The 18,226-nt window shown below is 48.5% G+C and overlaps 1 protein-coding gene across 4 annotated transcripts; it reads right to left on the bottom strand.

The window, feature by feature from the left end:
- Positions 1 to 1,446: 1,446 nt before the first annotated feature.
- On the bottom strand, positions 1,447 to 17,054 carry LOC308663122 (ribonuclease P protein subunit p25-like protein; the record flags this gene model as incomplete). 4 transcript variants are annotated; one of them, XM_081319313.1, is made up of 5 exons in its annotated part: positions 1,447 to 1,663; positions 4,160 to 4,351; positions 6,535 to 6,653; positions 13,021 to 13,894; positions 16,970 to 17,054. In XM_081319313.1, 2 exons carry the CDS (start codon positions 17,052 to 17,054, stop codon positions 13,353 to 13,355), a joined length of 627 nt encoding a protein of 208 aa, XP_081175439.1. In that variant the 3' UTR covers positions 1,447 to 1,663; positions 4,160 to 4,351; positions 6,535 to 6,653; positions 13,021 to 13,352. The 4 variants fall into 4 exon arrangements, with proteins under 4 accessions (XP_081175439.1, XP_081175441.1, XP_081175442.1 ...); XM_081319315.1 differs by having other exon boundaries at positions 16,798 to 17,019; XM_081319316.1 differs by lacking the exon at positions 16,970 to 17,054 and adding an exon at positions 15,733 to 16,431.
- Positions 17,055 to 18,226: the final 1,172 nt, after the last annotated feature.

The following is an 18,226-nucleotide window of genomic DNA, read 5'->3' as shown; positions in this document are numbered from 1 at the left end:
GCTGAAATAAATTAGGGACGCTTGGCTTCTATTTCCTGGACCTCAGAGGAAATATTCCTCTGAGGAATCCTTTCAGGAACCCAAAGCTCTGATTGGCAAATTGGTCAGGAGCAACACAGCAGCCATGGATGCCTCCGAGCTATTTATGTGTCCTGCACATGGGTCTCGTGACTAATTAGTGCCACGTGGTCGATTGCGAAGTCGCTTGAAAACGTTGCGTTCCTCCCCAAGATCTGGAGCTGCTATTCTGCACGGGGGAAGAGGACCGTGACACTCACTTGGCGCGCTTTAGAGATTTCTCCATCCCGTCGCTGGAAGCGCCACCTGTTTGGATTTTGGCAAACTCATTGTAGGAATATTGCTATCGGGTGTGATTTCCACTAAAGACAAAAATGGTGCAGCTTAAGAGGAAGCAGCCCAGAGGTAGGATGAGGAAGGATGCATGTGCCCTGTTGCGGTTGTCTGGCTGATGCAGCACACGTGTTCAGGTGTCTGTATCATGTCTGCAAAATCTGGAAAAAGCATGGCTGCTTGTGAAGTCTTGTGAAACACCAAGGGGACGTGGCGGCCATCTCCCCACAGACCCACCAAATAGGTTGGAGAAGGCCAGTTGGTTTAGTTTCAGAAGCTTCCCCACCACCCAGATCAGGGGTCTTCAAACTTAGCCTTTTTATGACTTGTGGACTTCAACTCCCAGAATTCCTCAGCCAGCCTGGCTGAGGAATTCTGGGAGTTGAAGTCCACAAGTCATAAAAGGGCCAAGTTTGAAGACCCCTGACCTTGATGGCCTCCATCCAGCCTGACCTGAGGAAGTCAGAAAGAGCAGGTGCTACTTTTGGTCTGCTAAAACCTTGCTTCATTTTTAGGGGGACGCCCCTTAGGCACACCCAGAAAGTAGCCAGTCTTAGCAAGGGCCATCAAGACTCCGGAGCCTCCCAAATGGAGAATTGACCCCCAACAAGGTGTCTGATCAAGAGCCATCTTGGCACAACCGATATTGTCTGAACTCAATTTATATTCCTGGATTTGCACAAGGCATAGGAAAAAAAGGGGGACGGAAGGAAATCGCTTTGAGTGGAATGCTAAAAATCTCCCCGAAACTATACAGACCTGGGATTCAGCCTTGTTTTGGGTAACACGTTGAGCAAAAGTTGCTGTCAAGTTTGGAACCGACTTGTGGAATCGGTTGGTGCTCTCTGGGTTGGTGGGTTTATTGCGGACGTTTCATAACCCAACTCGGTCACATCATTAGTACCCTTCGGATGCACTGATGCTGCTACGTAGTTGGGTCGTGAAATGTCTGCAGGGGAAAAAAACAAGCTCAGAGCGCAGTTGGGACTACACAGTCGTCTCCGTCTCTTTCTCACAAACTCCCTTCCTTCTAAGACTGATGATGCTATCTAGTTGGGTCATGAAAGATGCAAAAAACAACAACAACAACCAAGCTCAGTGTCAGAATCCATTTATATCACATTCATAAATGTATGTTTAAAACATTATGCCCCCCCCCGCTCCTGGATTCTGCCATCTCCCGAGGAAGGAGGAGCGGATGTGGATTCAGCCTGCCTTAGGTTATTTCAAAGACCAAGGGAAACCTTTTGAACTGGGGGAACAAAGGGGAGGATTAGGGAAGGAGGCATCTGGCCTGTGTCTCCATTTGAATCTGTAAAGGAAGAAGGCAATAACCGTAAAAGATCCGAAGATCCCTTTTTCCCACGAAAGGGATGACACGAAGTAAATGATGGGGGGGGGCTGACCAAATGGGGTTGAGGGAAGGGGGGTTGAACCAGGAACTCCTTATAAAGTCTCAATCTGTAAAACAATACCAGGTCCTGTCTTGTATTTCCACAACCAAACATGTCCTAGTAAAAATTCCTTTTGGACTAGAACTGACTCCAAGAGTTTTTGTTTTCCTAAGACGTGGATTGGGGTGGGTCCTGACACTCAGAGAGCGCCAAGGATCCTCACAGTCTTCCCCCTCTTCCTTCTCCCCTTCTCTCTCTCTCTCTCTCTCTCCTCCTCCTCCTCCTCCCTGCTCCTCTACTCTGCAAACCCCACTCCCTTCTAGCACTGATGATGTTACCTAGTTGGCTCATGAAACATCTCCAAGAAAGCAACCAAGCTCAGAGAGCACCAAGGACCCCTCATTTCATTTGTATCTGACTTGGTTAAATTATTGTATGGATCCTCCGTTGTCTGTCGGTCCAGTGGGCCGCCGTAGCTGATGCAATTTTTTTTTTAAAAAAAGGTTGCATCTTGATGCCAGCTGCCTGAGAAGGATTTTTATTTTGAAAGGCGGATCTAAAAATAACAGTTGGAAGAACAAAATCATACCTGCGGAACAAATATCTGAGCATTCTTTAAAGAATGAACACTGTCTGGATTTACTGGGATCCAACTGTTTTTCTTCCCCTGTTGCTTTGCCTTTTTTGTGTGAGAGAAGCAGCCAGGAGGCGAAGGGAATAAAAAGGACCCAGAACAATGGGAATAACACACACAGAGACACACACTCCTCTGTTCTGGACCCCTTCCAAGCTCATTGTTGAAATTCAGCAGCAAATGTGTGCTTTTCCACAGTCTTTGTGTGCGATGTGCGTGCAAGTGAGTATGTGCATGGTTTTTAAAAAAGGAGGTTAAGTTGCAAAGAGATGTGTTAAAAGCTTTGTTAGGCTTAACACCCCTATTCTGAATTTAAAAACGTCCCGGTTCCTCTTGACACAAACAGGGTGACGATATCAGGCTCACCCCATTTCTGTGATATTCTTCCTCTCCTTTGGAGGGCACAATTAAAAAGAATAATTAAGTTTCACCTCCTTGCCTTTCCTCAGGAGCAACCTGCGTACACTCGGTCTGGTGTTGGTTGAAACTTCTTTTATGTTTTAAGTGAAAACCTGTTCGGCTAGAGAGGCGTTTTGCTTCATCTCGGTTTTATTGTTCTGTGTTGGAATTACATTGATTTTTGCAAATACTGCCTGGAGATGCACTTTGGAACAAAAGGGCAGCTTCTAAATTCTCAAAATATAATCGTTAATCAATGTGCAGATGGGATGGAAGTCTTTCCCGTGGGAAATGTGGATGTTTTCAGACAGATCTATCCAGGAGGTGAATCACTGTTTGTGGCTAGTTGGCCAAAAACCTGGTTGGTCCTTGGGGGTCCTGAGCTGATGGGACAATAAGAAACACAGGGGTCCCTTCTGCTTGTCCCTGATACTTTCCATTAGCTGGTTTCACCAGAAGTGTCCCGGCAACAAAACGTAACACAACACATGAGGAAAAGGAAAGAGCCTTCAGATGGAATCAAAGAACTCAGTAAGGTTGACCAAGCCTTAATGTTCTTTTGCGAACCAAACCAGGAGCCATCTTAATGTGGAGTTTCAGGTGCTCTATTGGTAAAGGTAAAGGTTCCCCCGCGACTCTCCGTTTCAAAGCCGAAGAGCCAGCGCTTGTCCAAGGACGTCTCCGTGGTCATGTGGCCGGCATGACTAGATGCCAAAGGCGCACAGAACGCTGTTACCTTCCCACCGGAGTGGTCCCTATTTTTCCACTTGCATTTTTACGTGCTTTCGAACTGCTAGGTTGGCAGAAGCTGGGACGAGTAACAGGCGCTCACTCTGCTACGCGGCACTCGGGATTTGACTCGCCAAACTGCCGACCTTCTGATCGACAAACTCAGCGTCCTAACCCACTGAGCCACCGCGTCCCTCTACTCCAGACATGTCAAACACAAGGCCCGGGGGCTGGATCCGGCCCGCAAAGTGGTTTCATGTGGCCCGCGAAGCCATGCTGGAAACAGTGAGGGAACGGCCCCCACTGCCTTGGCCCTGGCCCAGAGACCCTCCTTCTGCCAGAGACCCTCAGATCTGTCCCACTCCTGCCCAGGCCCCCATAGGCACCCTTGATGCGAACGATGTAGAGCTGGCCATGCTCACCCAGTAAGCCATACGCACTCTAGCCACGCCCACCCAGTAGGCCACGCCCACCCTGGCCATACCCACCCGGCCCTGAGGGCAACCGCAATGCTGATGCGGCCCTCAATGAAATTGAGTTTGACACCCCTGCTCTACTCTATTGGTAGTCCTTGATTTACAACAGTTTGTTTAGTGGCCGTTTGAAGTGACAACAGTACTAAAAGAAGATATTTAGGACTTTTCACACTTACGACGTTGCAGCATCCCCAGGGTCACGTGATCAAAATTCAGCCGCTTGGCAACTGGCTCATATTTATGACAGCTGCCGCAACCTGGGTCATGTTATATCCCCTTTTGCGACCTTCTGACAAGCAAAGTCAACGGGGAAGCCGGATTCATTTAGTAACCGTGATAGTAACTGAACACTGCAGTGATTGACTTAACTGTGGGAAGAAAGTAAAATGGGGTAAAACCCACTGGAAAACTGTCTTGCTTAACAATGGGATTTTGGACTCAGTTGTGGTCGTAAGTCAAGGACTATCCGGTATTAAATTCCGGCATTCAGTTCCAGAGGAAGGACTGAAAGTAGCCTGAATGCTTTTTCAATTGTTTTCTGCAATAATCTTGGCTGCGACAACCTTACTCTTTTAAGAGACTTAATTCAGACCCCAGGTGTAAAATTTCCCTGAATGGGCTTCCAATGCATGACATTTATTTTTATGCGCTCCCCTTAATCACCTGGGAGTTTAAGATTTCAATCATGACCCCCTTCTCCCTTCTGTGCTTCAGGCTGCCGATATTCGTGTTTTATTCGACCTTGTGTCATTTTTGTTGCCGCTCTCTGGACTTGCCGCTCAATCTTATGAATCTCTTTTTAAGTGAGGTCTCCAGAACTGGACACAGTACTCCAAGTGGGGGTCTGACTAAAGTCCTAAGACCTCCCTTTTCTTGCTAGCGATTCTTTTAGCGACACATGCCAGGATTTGGGTTGTCTTCACGGCTGCCTGGCCACACCGATTGTTCATTTTGCAGTCATCCAGAAGGATAGAATCAAGATCACGTGAAGCGTTAATGCCATTTTATAAGGCCTTGGTAAGGCCACACTTGGAATACTGCATCCAGTGTTGGTCACCACGATGTAAAAAAAGATGTTGAGATTCCAGAAAGAGTACAGGAAAGAGCAACAAAGTTGATTCAGAAGGTGGAGGCTGAAATACAGTATAGGAAGAACTGTTGCTGCAGTTGGGAATGTCTCCTAAATCTTTTTCTTCTATTATTCTAACACTGTGCCCCCAGCGCTTGTTTTTCCCCAAGTGTGTGATCTTACATTTAGAAACTGTGAACTACAATTTCCACATTTCTGACCAATTTTTCAGCAATGTCAAATCATTTCCCATGTTATAAGTACCCCATCAACTCTACTACACACCTTCCTGTCCTCAGCAAAAAACAAGCAAACCTTACTTAGCAATCCTTTTGTTTTATCACTTACAAACACACCGAACAGGACCTAGGACTGAGCCTTGTGGTACATCACTTGTGACTGGTCCCTGGTCCATTAACAATCACACGCTGGGATTTATCCCTGGGTCAATTTCTTATCAATTGAAACACAGAGTGGCTAAAACCTGGCCTGTACAACTTTTTAATGAGCTTGTTATGTGGAACTATATCAAATGCTTTGCTGAAATTCTTTTCTAATCTCTTATCAAGATTTACTAAAATTCTTCATGAGTTCACTCAAGTGCAGAATGCTTTTGCATCCGTGCATATGGTTGCAGCAAATAGCCTCGCTCTGATCTCTCCTGCACTTTCAGCCTGAATTCAAGCCCAGTCTCAAGCTATGATTGTAGAAGCAGAAATAAATGTTCCCAATTCTGCAATTTGACTGCATTAAATCCAATATACTAGATTCAAGAAAGCATCAAGTTCAGCAAGAGATAGAGCAAGCAATGAACTGGATTTTTTTTAAAAAAAATCAAGATAATCCATCAGGCCATAATTTCAGTGGAAAGGAAATGTTAGATGTCGGAGGGCACTGGGGGATTAAGAACAATCATTGTGGGTAAAGAGCAGCTTGGCAACTGGCATGTCTTTTTGATGGTTGCAATGTCATGTGATCCCCTTTGAGACCTTCCAACTAGCTAAGTCAATGGGGACGCCTGATTCACTTTACAACCGTGATACTAATGCTGGAGTCATTTACTCAACAACTGTGCTAAGAAAGGTTGTAAAATGAGGCAAGTCACTTAACTATCTTGCTTAGCAACATAAATTTTTGGCTCAGATGTGGTCGTAAGTCAAGGAATATCTGTAATTCTTATTTCTCAATTCTTTCTGTTCTCTTAGTTTTTAGCTACATGTTGTCAACCTATGACTGCTAAATCTTTGGCACAGTATATTTGAAAATCCAATGTCATGAACTGTAGAACATTATCAAGGAAATCTAGAAAAAGAGCAAGACTGTTTTGGTTAGCAGAGATTACCTATAAACTGGATTCTAATAATTGGAAGTATTTACTGCTTGGGCATTCAAGAACATTCACACTGACAGAATTTTACAACATGCTTAACTAGGTCAATTCTGCAGTTCCACCACCATCCTAAACTTGCTAAGTGGACTTACTATCATTCATTTTGTGCCAATCATAATGTTCTGGAAACAGGCAAACTTTTTCTTCTTTCAGCAGCAACTTCCCAATTCTCATCTGAAATGTGTTTCAGTTGTGAATTTGTATCTCAGATCTGTGAGATAAAAGTCACTTTATGAGCAGAGATGACATTACAAACTCAGCTTTCTTAGCTCAACCTGTTAGCTGCTCTGACTGATCTTGAAACAGTTAAGCAGCAAAATGTCTGGAAAGTGAATGGAAGACCACTAGAATATTCCAGGAGGGCTGTAGGCCTAACTGGAAACTTGGAACACACATCCTACAAATTATTTTTGAATGATGGCCAAGAAAAGAAGATCAAATCTCCTTGTTTCAACTCAGAAAATTGTGGTTGGACACTGAAAACAGAATGCTAAACAGCTAAGGCTTTAGGCTCCTAGGTTTTTGTTATGTTGTTAATAACGAGATGCGAGCCTCAAAAGTACTAAGAATGTGATTTTTTTTAATGGTTTGATTGAATACAAATAATCCATCAGTATTGTCAATGCAGTCAAACGGATAAAATTCCTGCCCCTGCCCACTCGAGCATCAGTGCTTTCAGAGGTACATGAAGTTACATCAGCTACAAAGGGAAAATGCTCTTCATAACATTTTACATTTCCTCAGGCAACACTTATGGAGGGAAACAGAATTACTGGAGATAAGTATCAGCAAGTAGCAACAACCCTTTCATAGATCAACATTTTTCAAACATTGAAAAAAATAATAATTAAAAATTTAAAAAATAAAATAGTATTGTTGTGCAATCTTACGTTTTTTTAACAATCAAATAACCTCAGCATTTTTCCAACTGTCTTTAGACATACTAAGCTGCACCCTCTGCATGTTGGGCAATCGAGACCGCCTCATCTTTACGCTGAATCAAACACGATAATCTTGACTATACAGGAAGGCAGATGCTTAGGTTACAACGGTGTGTGTGTGTGTGGTCTCCAAACTTGACAACTTGTGGACTTCAGCTCCCAGAATCCCCCAGCCAGCATGCGGTCTGGGAGTTGAAATCCACTAGTTTTACAGTCGCCAAGTTTGGAGAGCCCTGTGCTAAAGCCAAAGAATACCACGAAAAACAGGGCCTCCTTCCCCTGTCACCATCCAATTTTGGAACCAGGAAATACCTGCCCTTTCACAGAATTAGATCCTAAGGTAACATCCAAGTCATCCACTGAGGAAATCAGGCAAACGTCATAGCTGAAGTTGAAGTTGAAGAAAAAAATGTTTTGGATAGCAAATTTGCTGCATCACAGCAAATTAAGTCTACGCATGCGCAAGATGGCGGGCGTCGTTGCTCGAGCTCCGTGAGGGGCTCCGGCTTTTTTGGCAAACCTGGAATTTTACAGAGAGACTTTTGTCTGTGTGGGGAGATGGAACGAGAGAACTGGAGAGGACAGGAGTGAACTGGAGAATGATTCTCCATACCTAAAATTGCCTCCGTGAGATCGTCGGTCGGCCCGGAGGACCCCGGAAGAGCCGCGGCTTGGGTTGGCTTCGACCAGCTGGCTTTCGGTGGATAATAGCCTGACCAGCTGATTTTCGGAGCCGATGGAGCCGCTGCTCGGAACGAGGAGAGTTTTACAGAAACAGCGTGTGAAGGGAGCGTTTTGGAACGTTCAGAACTGAGGAGCAGCGGAGGTTCCCGAGGTTCGTCCCTGCGAGTTCTGGTGACCCTCGGAGGGGCCTTGGCTGGGCCCGGAAGATCCCAGAAGAGCCATGGCTTTAGCGGTTCCAACCCGCTGGTTTTGGGCCCGTAATGGCTCCGACCGGCGGTTTTTCTGAGCCGTTGGAGCTGCGGCTCGGAGCGACACGCGGAAGAATGGCGTGTGGAGCGATTTGGTTCAGCAGAGTGGCAACGGGACCTGCAGCTGTCTCCCTGAACTCCGACGACCTTCGGAGGGCCCTGGTTGGGCCCAGAAGACCCCGGAAGAGCTGCGGCTTGTAACGGCTCCGACCAGCTGGTTTTGTCATGTTAGGACTGTTGCCAGCTGATTTTCGGAGCCGGTAGAGCTGCGGCTTGGTACGGTTAGTGCGACTTGCGGAACGGCAGCATGGTGAGGAACAGCAATATTATCTATTATGACTGGCAGAGAGGGCTTTATAGCTCCTTGCACTCCATCAACCAGTGCTGTACCCACCTCCGCCCAATTTCTTTAGGTATGGACTAAAATCTTTATATTTGGGACACCTGCTTATTCTACCATCCAGCAGGCTTTTATATTTACCCCAGTGACTGTCTCTTTGGTTCTCCCTCCCTTTTAAAGACTCAGAAGGACCCAGGTGTTGAGCCACTGTGAGAGTGGCCCGGAACTACCATCTGCTACCCCCCTTGAGGTGTGAGCTCTATGGGGGGTAGGCCTTATCCTGGATGTATTTTTTATTCCGCTTCCTGGTCCTGGCCAGCGACCGTCGTGAGAGGATGGTGGCTGGCCTGCTCAGCGGTTATCCAACTCTAGTGGCAGTAGAGTTGGTGTGGCGGTCTGGACATCTATTTTCCTCTGTTTCAAGATTCCCCATTAATTATGGGTCTGCCCTGCTGGACTCTCATAGACAATTATGGCTCGGCTACGCTACTCCAGCAAGGATTTGTTTGCTCTCAGGGGTGCCCCCCCTTCCTGGGAGCGACCCGCCTGTTTTTTGATTTCTCCTCTTGATGACGGGCCCAATTGTTGGGACCCCGAGAGATGGCTGGGCAGAGACAGGAGCCTCTCTTCCAAATTTAACAAGAGGCCCCTGGTGTGTTTTTTAGCTAAATGTTTTGTGGGGTTAGGGAGGGGGGTGGGTTTACAGGTTCGGTTGGAAACTAGGGGGGGTTCCACCAACCGTTTCTCAGACCATGTCAGGGACTGATCGCGCCGTGGTGGGGGTTGGGCTGGGGGCCTACGGGGCCCCGGAGCGGGGTGTGGGATTGTCTATTCCCATGGCGGTTGGGAATGGCCGCAGGTGTATGAACAGAGGGCCATATCAATATCCGGGAGTGCGTCCCCGCTGTCTTCAAGCAGTGATGCGCTCCGACCCTCTGATTTCAGCACGTGGTACCGGGAGCGAGGATGAGCAGCCACCTGAGCTCAGGCTCGTGTATTTTAATGCCAGGTCCGTAATGAATAAAGCACCTCTCATTCGTGATCTGATTGAGGAGGAGCATGCGGACCTGGCTTGCATTATGGAGACCTGGTTGGGCCCAGAGGGCGGGGTCCCCCTGGTTGATCTTAGCCCATCAGGTTTCCGGGTGCTGCACCAGCCTTGGGCTCAGGGTAGGGGCAGTGGAGTGGCAGTTGTTGTGAGGGAGACCTTATGTCCGTGGGAGTCCAGATAGTCCAGATAGTCGGGTGTGAGTCCCTCCTCCTGAGATGTGGCCCTAGAGCTCAGCTGGGCTTGCTGCTGGTGTACGTTTCGCCTAGTCGCGTGGCAGCAGCCCTGCCTGAGCTTCTCGATATCCTCTCAGGGTTGGTGGTTGAGTTCCCCAAACTTATAGTTTTGGGTGACTTCAACCTACCATCCCTGGGGGGATCATCTGAGTTAGCTCGGGAGTTCATGGCTTCCATGACGGCCATGGACCTGATGCAGGTTATTCTGGGCCCAACTCACGGGGGGGTCACACGCTCGATCTGGTTTTTCTATCTGGACGGTGGTTAGATGATCTTGGGGGGGGGGTTCCCCAATTATTACACCCCTGTCATGGACCGATCATCATCTCCTGCGGTTGGTCTTCCGTTTTGCCACGCCCTGTCGTGGGGTTGCTGAGCCAATAAGATGGTTCCGTCCTAGGCGCCTTATGGACCCTGAGCGGTTCCAAACGGCGCTTGGGCCCCCACCTGCCTCCTTTGCTCACAGCTCGGTCGATGCCCTAGTGGAAGCCTGTGAAAGGGCAGCCACAGAGGCACTCGACCAAGTTGTACCCATGCGGCCCTTGACCCGACGCAGATCCCAACGGGCCCCATGGTTCTCCATGGAGCTCCGCGAGATGAAGCATCGGAGACGGGGCCTAGAGAGCTGTTGGAAATCCAGCCGATCCAAATCCGACCGGTTACGACCAAGGTCGTTTACGAGAACTTATCTCGCGACGTTGAGGGTGGCAAGGTCTAACCACTTTGCCACCCTCATCGCGTCCGCAGATAATCGCCCGGCCGCCCTGTTTAGGGTAACTCGCTCTCTCCTTAATCAGGAGGTGACAGAGGAACCCTTGCAGGGTCGAGCTGAGGAATTTAGCCGATTTCTGTCGGACAAAATCGCTCAGATCCGGACCGGTTTGGACTCCGACTGGGCAGAGTCTGACGATGAGGATACGGGCGGCCTTGTCGATTTAATCTGGGAAGAGTTCGACCCTGTGACTCCTGAAGAAGTGAACAAGATCATGGGGAAGCTGAGCTCCACCACGTGTTTGTTGGACCCGTGCCCCTCCTGGCTGACTTATGCGGCCCGGGATGGGACACGAGGCTGGCTCCAGGCAGTGATTACTGCCTCTTTGAGTCAGGGTAGTTTTCCCGCCGCCTTGAAGGAGGCGGTGGTGAGACCCCTCCTCAAGAAGCCTGCCTTGGACCCAGCAATTTTAAACAACTATCGTCCGGTCTCCAACCTTCCCTTTTTGGCGAAGGTTGTTGAGAGCGTGGTGGTGCAGCAGCTCCCTTTGTTCTTGGATGAAGCTGATTATCTAGACCCGTACCAATCGGGTTTCAGGCTCGGGTACAGCACGGAGACGGCATTGGTCGCGCTGGTGAATGATCTCTGGCGGGCTCGGGACAGAGGTTGCTCCTCTGTCCTAGTCCTTTTAGACCTCTCAGCGGCTTTTGATACCATCGACCATGGTATCCTGCTGCGACGTCTCAGGGGGTTAGGAGTGGGAGGCACAGTTCTCCAGTGGTTCTCCTCTTACCTTCTGGGACGTTCGCAGTCGGTGTTGGCAGGGGGGCAGAGATCGACCTTGAGACCTTTCATTTGTGGAGTTCCTCAGGGATCGGTTCTCTCGCCTCTCCTGTTCAACATCTATATGAAGCCGCTGGGTGAGATCATTCGTGGTTTCGGAGTTGGGTATCAACAATATGCTGATGATACCCAGCTTTTCAATTCGACCCCAAACCACCCCAGTGATGCCCTCGACGTGATGTCCCGCTGCCTGGAGGCGGTCCGGGTCTGGATGGGGAGGAACAGGCTTTGACTCAACCCTGACAAGACTGAGTGGCTGTTCGTGCCGGCATCCCGGGAAATTCCGATTATTCCATCTCTGGCCATGGGGGGTGAGCTATTACCCCCCGTAGATAGGGCTCGCAACTTGGGGGTCCTTCTAGATTCACAGCTCTCTTTGGAAGAACATATTGGAGCTGTGACTAGGGGGGCCTTTGCCCAGGTCCGCCTGGTGCGCCAGTTGCGGCCCTATCTAGACCGGGATGCCTTGCGTACAGTCACTCATGCGCTCGTGACTTCTCGTCTAGACTACTGTAATGCTCTCTACATGGGGCTGCCCTTGAGGTCCACCCGGAGACTTCAACTGGTGCAGAATGCAGCCGCACGAGTTGTCTTGGGGGTTTCCCGATGCTCCCATGTTACACCTTTGCTCCGCGAGCTGCATTGGCTACCGGTTGCTCTCCGGGTGAGGTTCAAGGTGTTAGTGATGACTTACAAAGCCCTTCATGGCATGGGTCCGGATTACCTACGGCAACACCTGCGGCCGGCGTCAACTTCCCTCCGTCCAGTGCGCTCCCACAGAGAGGGCCTCCTCAGGGTGCCTCCGATCAAGGAATGCCGATTGGTGGCCCCCAGGGGGAGAGCGTTCTCTGTGGGCGCGCCAGACCTTTGGAACCGCTTACCGGTCGAGCTCCGGATGGCCCCCGACCGTCGCTCCTTCCGGCGCGATCTCAAAACCTTTTTTGAACAAGCTGGCCTGGTCTGACGGGATGGGGTTGGGTTTTTATAATTAGTTTTAATTTTTAATATGTATTAATTATTACGGGCATAATGGTTTAATCACTTTTTAATTTTTGTATTCTGTTTTTTTATTATGTATTGCCCTGTTCACCGCCCTGAGTCCTTCGGGAGAAGGGCGGTATACAAACTGTCTTTAGACATACTAAGCTGTACCCTCTGCATGTTGGGCAATCGAGACCGCCTCATCTTTACGCTGAATCAAACACGATAATCTTGACTATACAGGAAGGCAGATGCTTAGGTTACAACGGCAGGGGGGAGGGGGTCTCCAAACTTGACAACTTGTGGACTTCAACTCCCAGAATCCCCCAGCCAGCATGCGGTCTGGGAGTTGAAATCCACTAGTCTTACAGTCGCCAAGTTTGGAGAGCCCTGTGCTAAAGCCAAAGAATACCACGAAAAACAGGGCCTCCTTCCCCTGTCACCATCCAATTTTGGAACCAGGAAATACCTGCCCTTTCACAAATTAGATCCTAAGGTAACATCCAAGTCATCCACTGAGGAAATCAGGCAAACGTCATAGCTACCTTCTTGGTAAACAGGCACAGATTTTCCACATCTCCTCCAACCAGGAAGGCTTTTTTTCATCATTATTGTTTCGACCACTAGAACAATCCACCAGAGCATTTGTTTCCCTCTGAAAGGAAGAAAAGAGCCCTTTTGCTAGATGCCGATGATCAACCCGACCCAGGCAGTTCTGAAATCTCAGCCTCTTTTCTTCCGCTTCCTTTAAATCAGCCTCTTTCCATTCCAAGGTTCTCCCTTTTTCTCTCTCAACACGAAAAACTGTCCGGCTTTCTTTTGCTCTGTAGGTTAAGTAATTCTGTCAGCTCGACTGAGGCTTGTTTTGGGATTCTTATCAAAAGGCAGAGGAAGGGTGCTTCCCTGCATGGCCTGCCCCTCTCCCGCCCCCCTTCTTCCTTTTCGGCTGACTTTGGGACTCCGAATTCAGCGTTTCCAACCAGAAAGCATCAAAAGATCCCGGAGCCTGATAACCTGGCTCCTGATGATCTAAGGGCTCTTTGCTCAGCAAAACGCAAATGGCAGGGATATTTCGTTTCACAGTCAAGGGATCCAGGCCAGCCTCTGGCACAATCGGTTCCCAGATCTCCTCTATTTGATGAAAGAACACTTTTGTGATCTGATGAAGATCCTTGAGCCGCCGCTTCATAATCTCCACGCAGGTGATGGTCTTGTTGATGGCTTTGCCAACCCCGCTGAAGAGCATCTGTCTCCTCGTCTCTTGCTCCATCTTGCCAATGGCATAGCCCATCAGATTCCGGATCTTGCTTCCATCCTTCACTTTCATTTCAATGATGTCTGAGGGCAAGCTGGTGAAAGGGAGAGGAGAAGGCTTCTCCACTACCTTGGACTTCTGGTAATTCTCCATGGTTTGCAGTGCTGTAAGGAACAAGGACAGAAATGGCATTTCAGGATCCAATTATGCTATAGGATTACGGATGCAAAGTCTTAGAAATCTGGGAATTTACCCCGCTGAACACGAGGTTTATCCCCAGTCCCTTGTTCCATCTTCAAGGGTGATAAAAACCCTTCAGGCATGGGCCCAGGTTATCCTTATTGTGCTAGCAGAAGGGGTCTACTGCAGACCATGGCACTCAAGACATTCCAGCTGTTGGGGGCCAGGAGAAGAGCGTTTTCTGCTGTGGCTTCTGCCCTTTGAAATATCATCCACCACCCCGCAGGTGAGATTTGCACACGTCCTGAAAGGGCCTGAAGATCTGGCTTTGCCAGCTGGCCTGGGCCCCCAACTGGGGCATCTCACTCTGGAGGTGGTTAATGTGCTAAGACCCCACCTCCTCCTTTTCTGCATCTTCTTCCCTTTCTTCCCAGCTTGCAATTTCAACTTAATTCTAGTGTTAATATTTATGGTTATTATGCTTAAATGTTTCCTTTTGAGCTTTTTTCTATTGTAAGCTGCTTAGGGTCGGCTCTAGGCTAGATGGGTGGCATGTAAGCCCAATAAATAATAAGAATAAAAGGAAAAAAGGGAAGGAGATAACTGTACAATGAAACAATAATTACAGAAAACAGTTTAGCAAAGACAAGCCAGATCAATGTTTCAACTCGCTCCAAGGTGCCTTCGTCACATTAAAGCATCCTTATTCCTGCTCTTATTCACACCCTCGTTAATAATGCATAAGGGGAAGCTTCAGTCACCCATATATAACTAATGCTTTTGACTTGCTTTCAAAAGTTGTGGGTGCCGCATCACTGGAGGATTTCAAGAAGAACAAGAAAGAGAAATGGGACCTTGGGAGTCCCAGTGGACGATCACTTAAACATGAGCCAGCCATGAGCAGCAGCCGCCAAAAAAAGCTAATACAATCCTGGGTTGTATAAACAGAGGAATAGAATCAAAATCATATGAAATATTAGTACTGCTTTATAAAGTCTTAGTAAGGCCACACAGTATCCAGTTTTGGTCACCACTTTACAAAAAAGATGTTGTGACTTTGGAAAAAGTACAAAGAAGAGCAACTAGATGATTAAGGGCCTGGAGACAAAAACATATGAAGAATGGTTGCAGGAATTGGGTATGGCCAGTTTAGAGAAAAGAAGGACCAGGGGTGACATGAGAGCAGTATTCCAGGATTTGAGGGGCTGCCACAAAAAAGAGGGGGTCAACCTATTCTCCAAAGGACCTGAAGGCAAGACAAGAAACAATGGATGGAAACTATTCAAGGAGCAAAGCAACCTGGAATTAAGGAGAAACTTCCTAACAATGAGAACAGTCAATCAGTGGAACAACTTGCCTCCAGAAGTTGTGGGTGTTCCAATACTGGAGGCTTTTAAGAAGAGATTGGACAGTCACTTGTCTGAAATGGTATGTCAGGGGTCCCCAGACCCCAGTCCGTGGACCAGTACCAGGCTGTGGCATTCCAGCAACCGGTCCGCACAAACAAGCAAAGCCCCATCTGTGGGATGCAGGCAGCACACAAAACCATGCACCTTCCGGTCCGTGGAAAAACCTCTCTCCACGGAACCGGTCCCTGGTGCCCAAAAGGTGGGGACCTCTGGTATAAGTGCCTGAGCAGGAGTTTGGACTACAAGACCTCCAAAATCCCTTCCAACTCTGTTATTCTATATAATGTTGCTTATGTGCAGCAAGTGAATTTTAAGCCACCCAAAGACACTTTGCGGATTGAGCTGGGCCGAATATGTCATAAAAATAAATGTTTTATTAAGCAGAGCAGGCAAACAAGCGTGTGCTGGTTTACCTTTAAGCGTTCTTCATTAATATCTCATGTTCAACAATCAGTGCTATGCAAATCTAGAAGAAAATGTTCTGTCATTTAAGCCATCAATTTTAATCAGTTGATGCAATCAGTATTCAATTAATCACACAACTCCATCCTCTCATTTCCTTTGAAAGAGAGGACGAGTTGCTGATGTACTTTTAAATGGAATATTAGAGAAAGCCTTGTACCACAGGTAATCTTTGACTTATAACCATTTATTCAGTGATCATTTGAAGTTACAAGGGCAGTGGGGAAAAAAATGACAAGATCATTTTTCACACTGCAGCCTCCCCAAAATCCAGATGCTTGGCAACTGTCTCACATTTATGACAGTTGCAGGGTCACGTGATCCTTTTGTAACCTTCTGACAAGCAAAGTCAACGGGGAAGCCAGATTCACTTAACAACTGGGCGACTAATTTAACAACCCGTTTGATTTGCTTAGCAACGGTGGCAAGGTAGGTTGTAAAATGGGGCAAAGCTCACAACAGCTGTCTTGCTTAGCAACGTAAATTTTGGGCTCAATTGTGGTCGTAAGTCGAGGGTTATATTAGTAAATTATGCTTGTGAAATATTAGATGGCTACCTTTTACTTATATTATTTGGGCTGCAGTGAAACAATTCACTAATATTCCTGAATTACTGTAGCGAAGTAATATTATTGAAGACTATCACTCTGTGCTTATTATCTGGATTACAGAGACCATTCAGTAATATTCCTGAATATATTAGCGAATTATTGTGGTGAAGTAACTCACCAATATTAATCAATTGCTGATAATGAAATAATATTGCAGATATTTTGGTTTGTTTGAACTGGATCCCGTTCTTTTGCAGTGTACTGTATAAATGGTCTTCATTGTGGGGGGGGAAGGAATGTTGGCTCGGTTTTTCTCTCAGGCCAGGCAGGCCCACCTCGCAGGGTTGTTGTGGGGAAAATAGGATCAGGCAAATTTGCTACCTTGAGTTATCCCAAATACATAAAAAGCAGGATAAAAATTCCATCAAGGCGAAATAAAAATTAATAAATTAAATAAAAACGCACCTCACGGCAAAGCGCCGAGCCGCGGATTCCCCTCAGAACTGCTGAGGGACCAACCCGGGCTGACCCAGAAACATGTGAACGCGGCCCCGGACTTTTTTCGCCTCACCACTGGTCTCCCTAGGCTTCGGGCACTCACTCCCATCATCCCCAGCCCAAACCTTCCTCCGCTCACCAATTGCCGCCGCCACCGGCGCCGCCGGGCCGCAACCAAAATGGCGCCCACCCGGCTTCCTCAGCGCGAATGAAGGACCACGCATGCGCTACAACGCAGAGCGCGGGAAAGACTCGCGCCTGCGCAAAGAGGGAGGGCCGCCCTTTTCTTCCTATTGGCCAGAGCTGCTGTGGGCGGAACTCTCTCTTCCCGTCGCGTGCCTTTAGAACAGGGGTCTTCGAACTTGGCCCTTTTATGACTGGTGGACTTCAACTCCCCGAAATCCTCAGCCAGGATGCTTTAAGTAAAGGCACGCGACGTGGGCGTTCCGGAAGAGAGAGTTCCGCCCACAGCAGCTCTGGCCAATAGGAAGAAAAGGGCGGCTGTTCCACTGGGAAAGGGAAGATCCTTAGCACCGAGCTTGGCTGTTTCCTTGCAGACATTTCATATCCCATTGAGATAACACCAGTGCTAGGAAGGAGGGAGGGGGGGCAGTATCTTTTCTGGCACCCACTTTTATCAGGCACTACCTGGCACCTCCCAGCAGAGGTCCTTCCATGCTGCTCCTCCTGGGATGACCCCAGCCCTGGCACTCAACCGGGCAAACAGCTCCTGGCTGCCTTTTGGCATCTCCATCCAGAGACAAAGGTCAGCCATCTTCAGCTGGACCCCGCAGGGAACACCTGGCATCGCTCCGCCCCCCCCCCCCGGCTTCTTCACCCAGCAGCCATCTACCTTGCCCTCCTACCCACGTCAGGGCTTAGCCTGAGTGCCGGGTGAAGGCTACAGCCATCGGCAGTCCGGGGTTCAAGGTCCGGCCCAGACCCAGACAAGGGGTCAGTTCTGTAACCGGATGAGCCTCTTTCAGAACTGGCTTGCTCGACCCAACCGGGCCTTCCTGCTCCAGCCAACTTTGTCCCTTGTCCCAAGGCACGCCCTTCCCCTCCCTCCTGTGGTCAAAGAAGTCAAGATGGCCGCTCGGCCTTACAGGGGATCCCCAGAGGGCTGAGCGGGTTCCGCGGGGGGGGCTTCGCTCAAGGGGGACCTCTAGGGCCAAGTGGCCTCTTTGCAGGGCTAGGCAAAGGCAACCCATGTTCCACAGCTGGGCCCCTTCGCAGGCAAATGGGCCAAGAGTCCTGGATGCTCCATCTCTTCTCCTCCTCTTCTTCTTCTCCTCCTCCTCCTCTTCTCCTTCTTCTCCTCCTCCTCCCCCTCTCTTCCTCTTCCTCCTCCTCCTCAGCAAACCCCACTCCCTTCTGACCTTGATGATGTTACCTA

Source organism: Vipera berus (assembly GCF_964194415.1).
Source record: "Vipera berus genome assembly, chromosome: 2".
Classification (NCBI taxonomy): domain Eukaryota; kingdom Metazoa; phylum Chordata; class Lepidosauria; order Squamata; family Viperidae; genus Vipera; species Vipera berus.
This window is presented reverse-complemented; position numbering and strand designations above follow the sequence as displayed.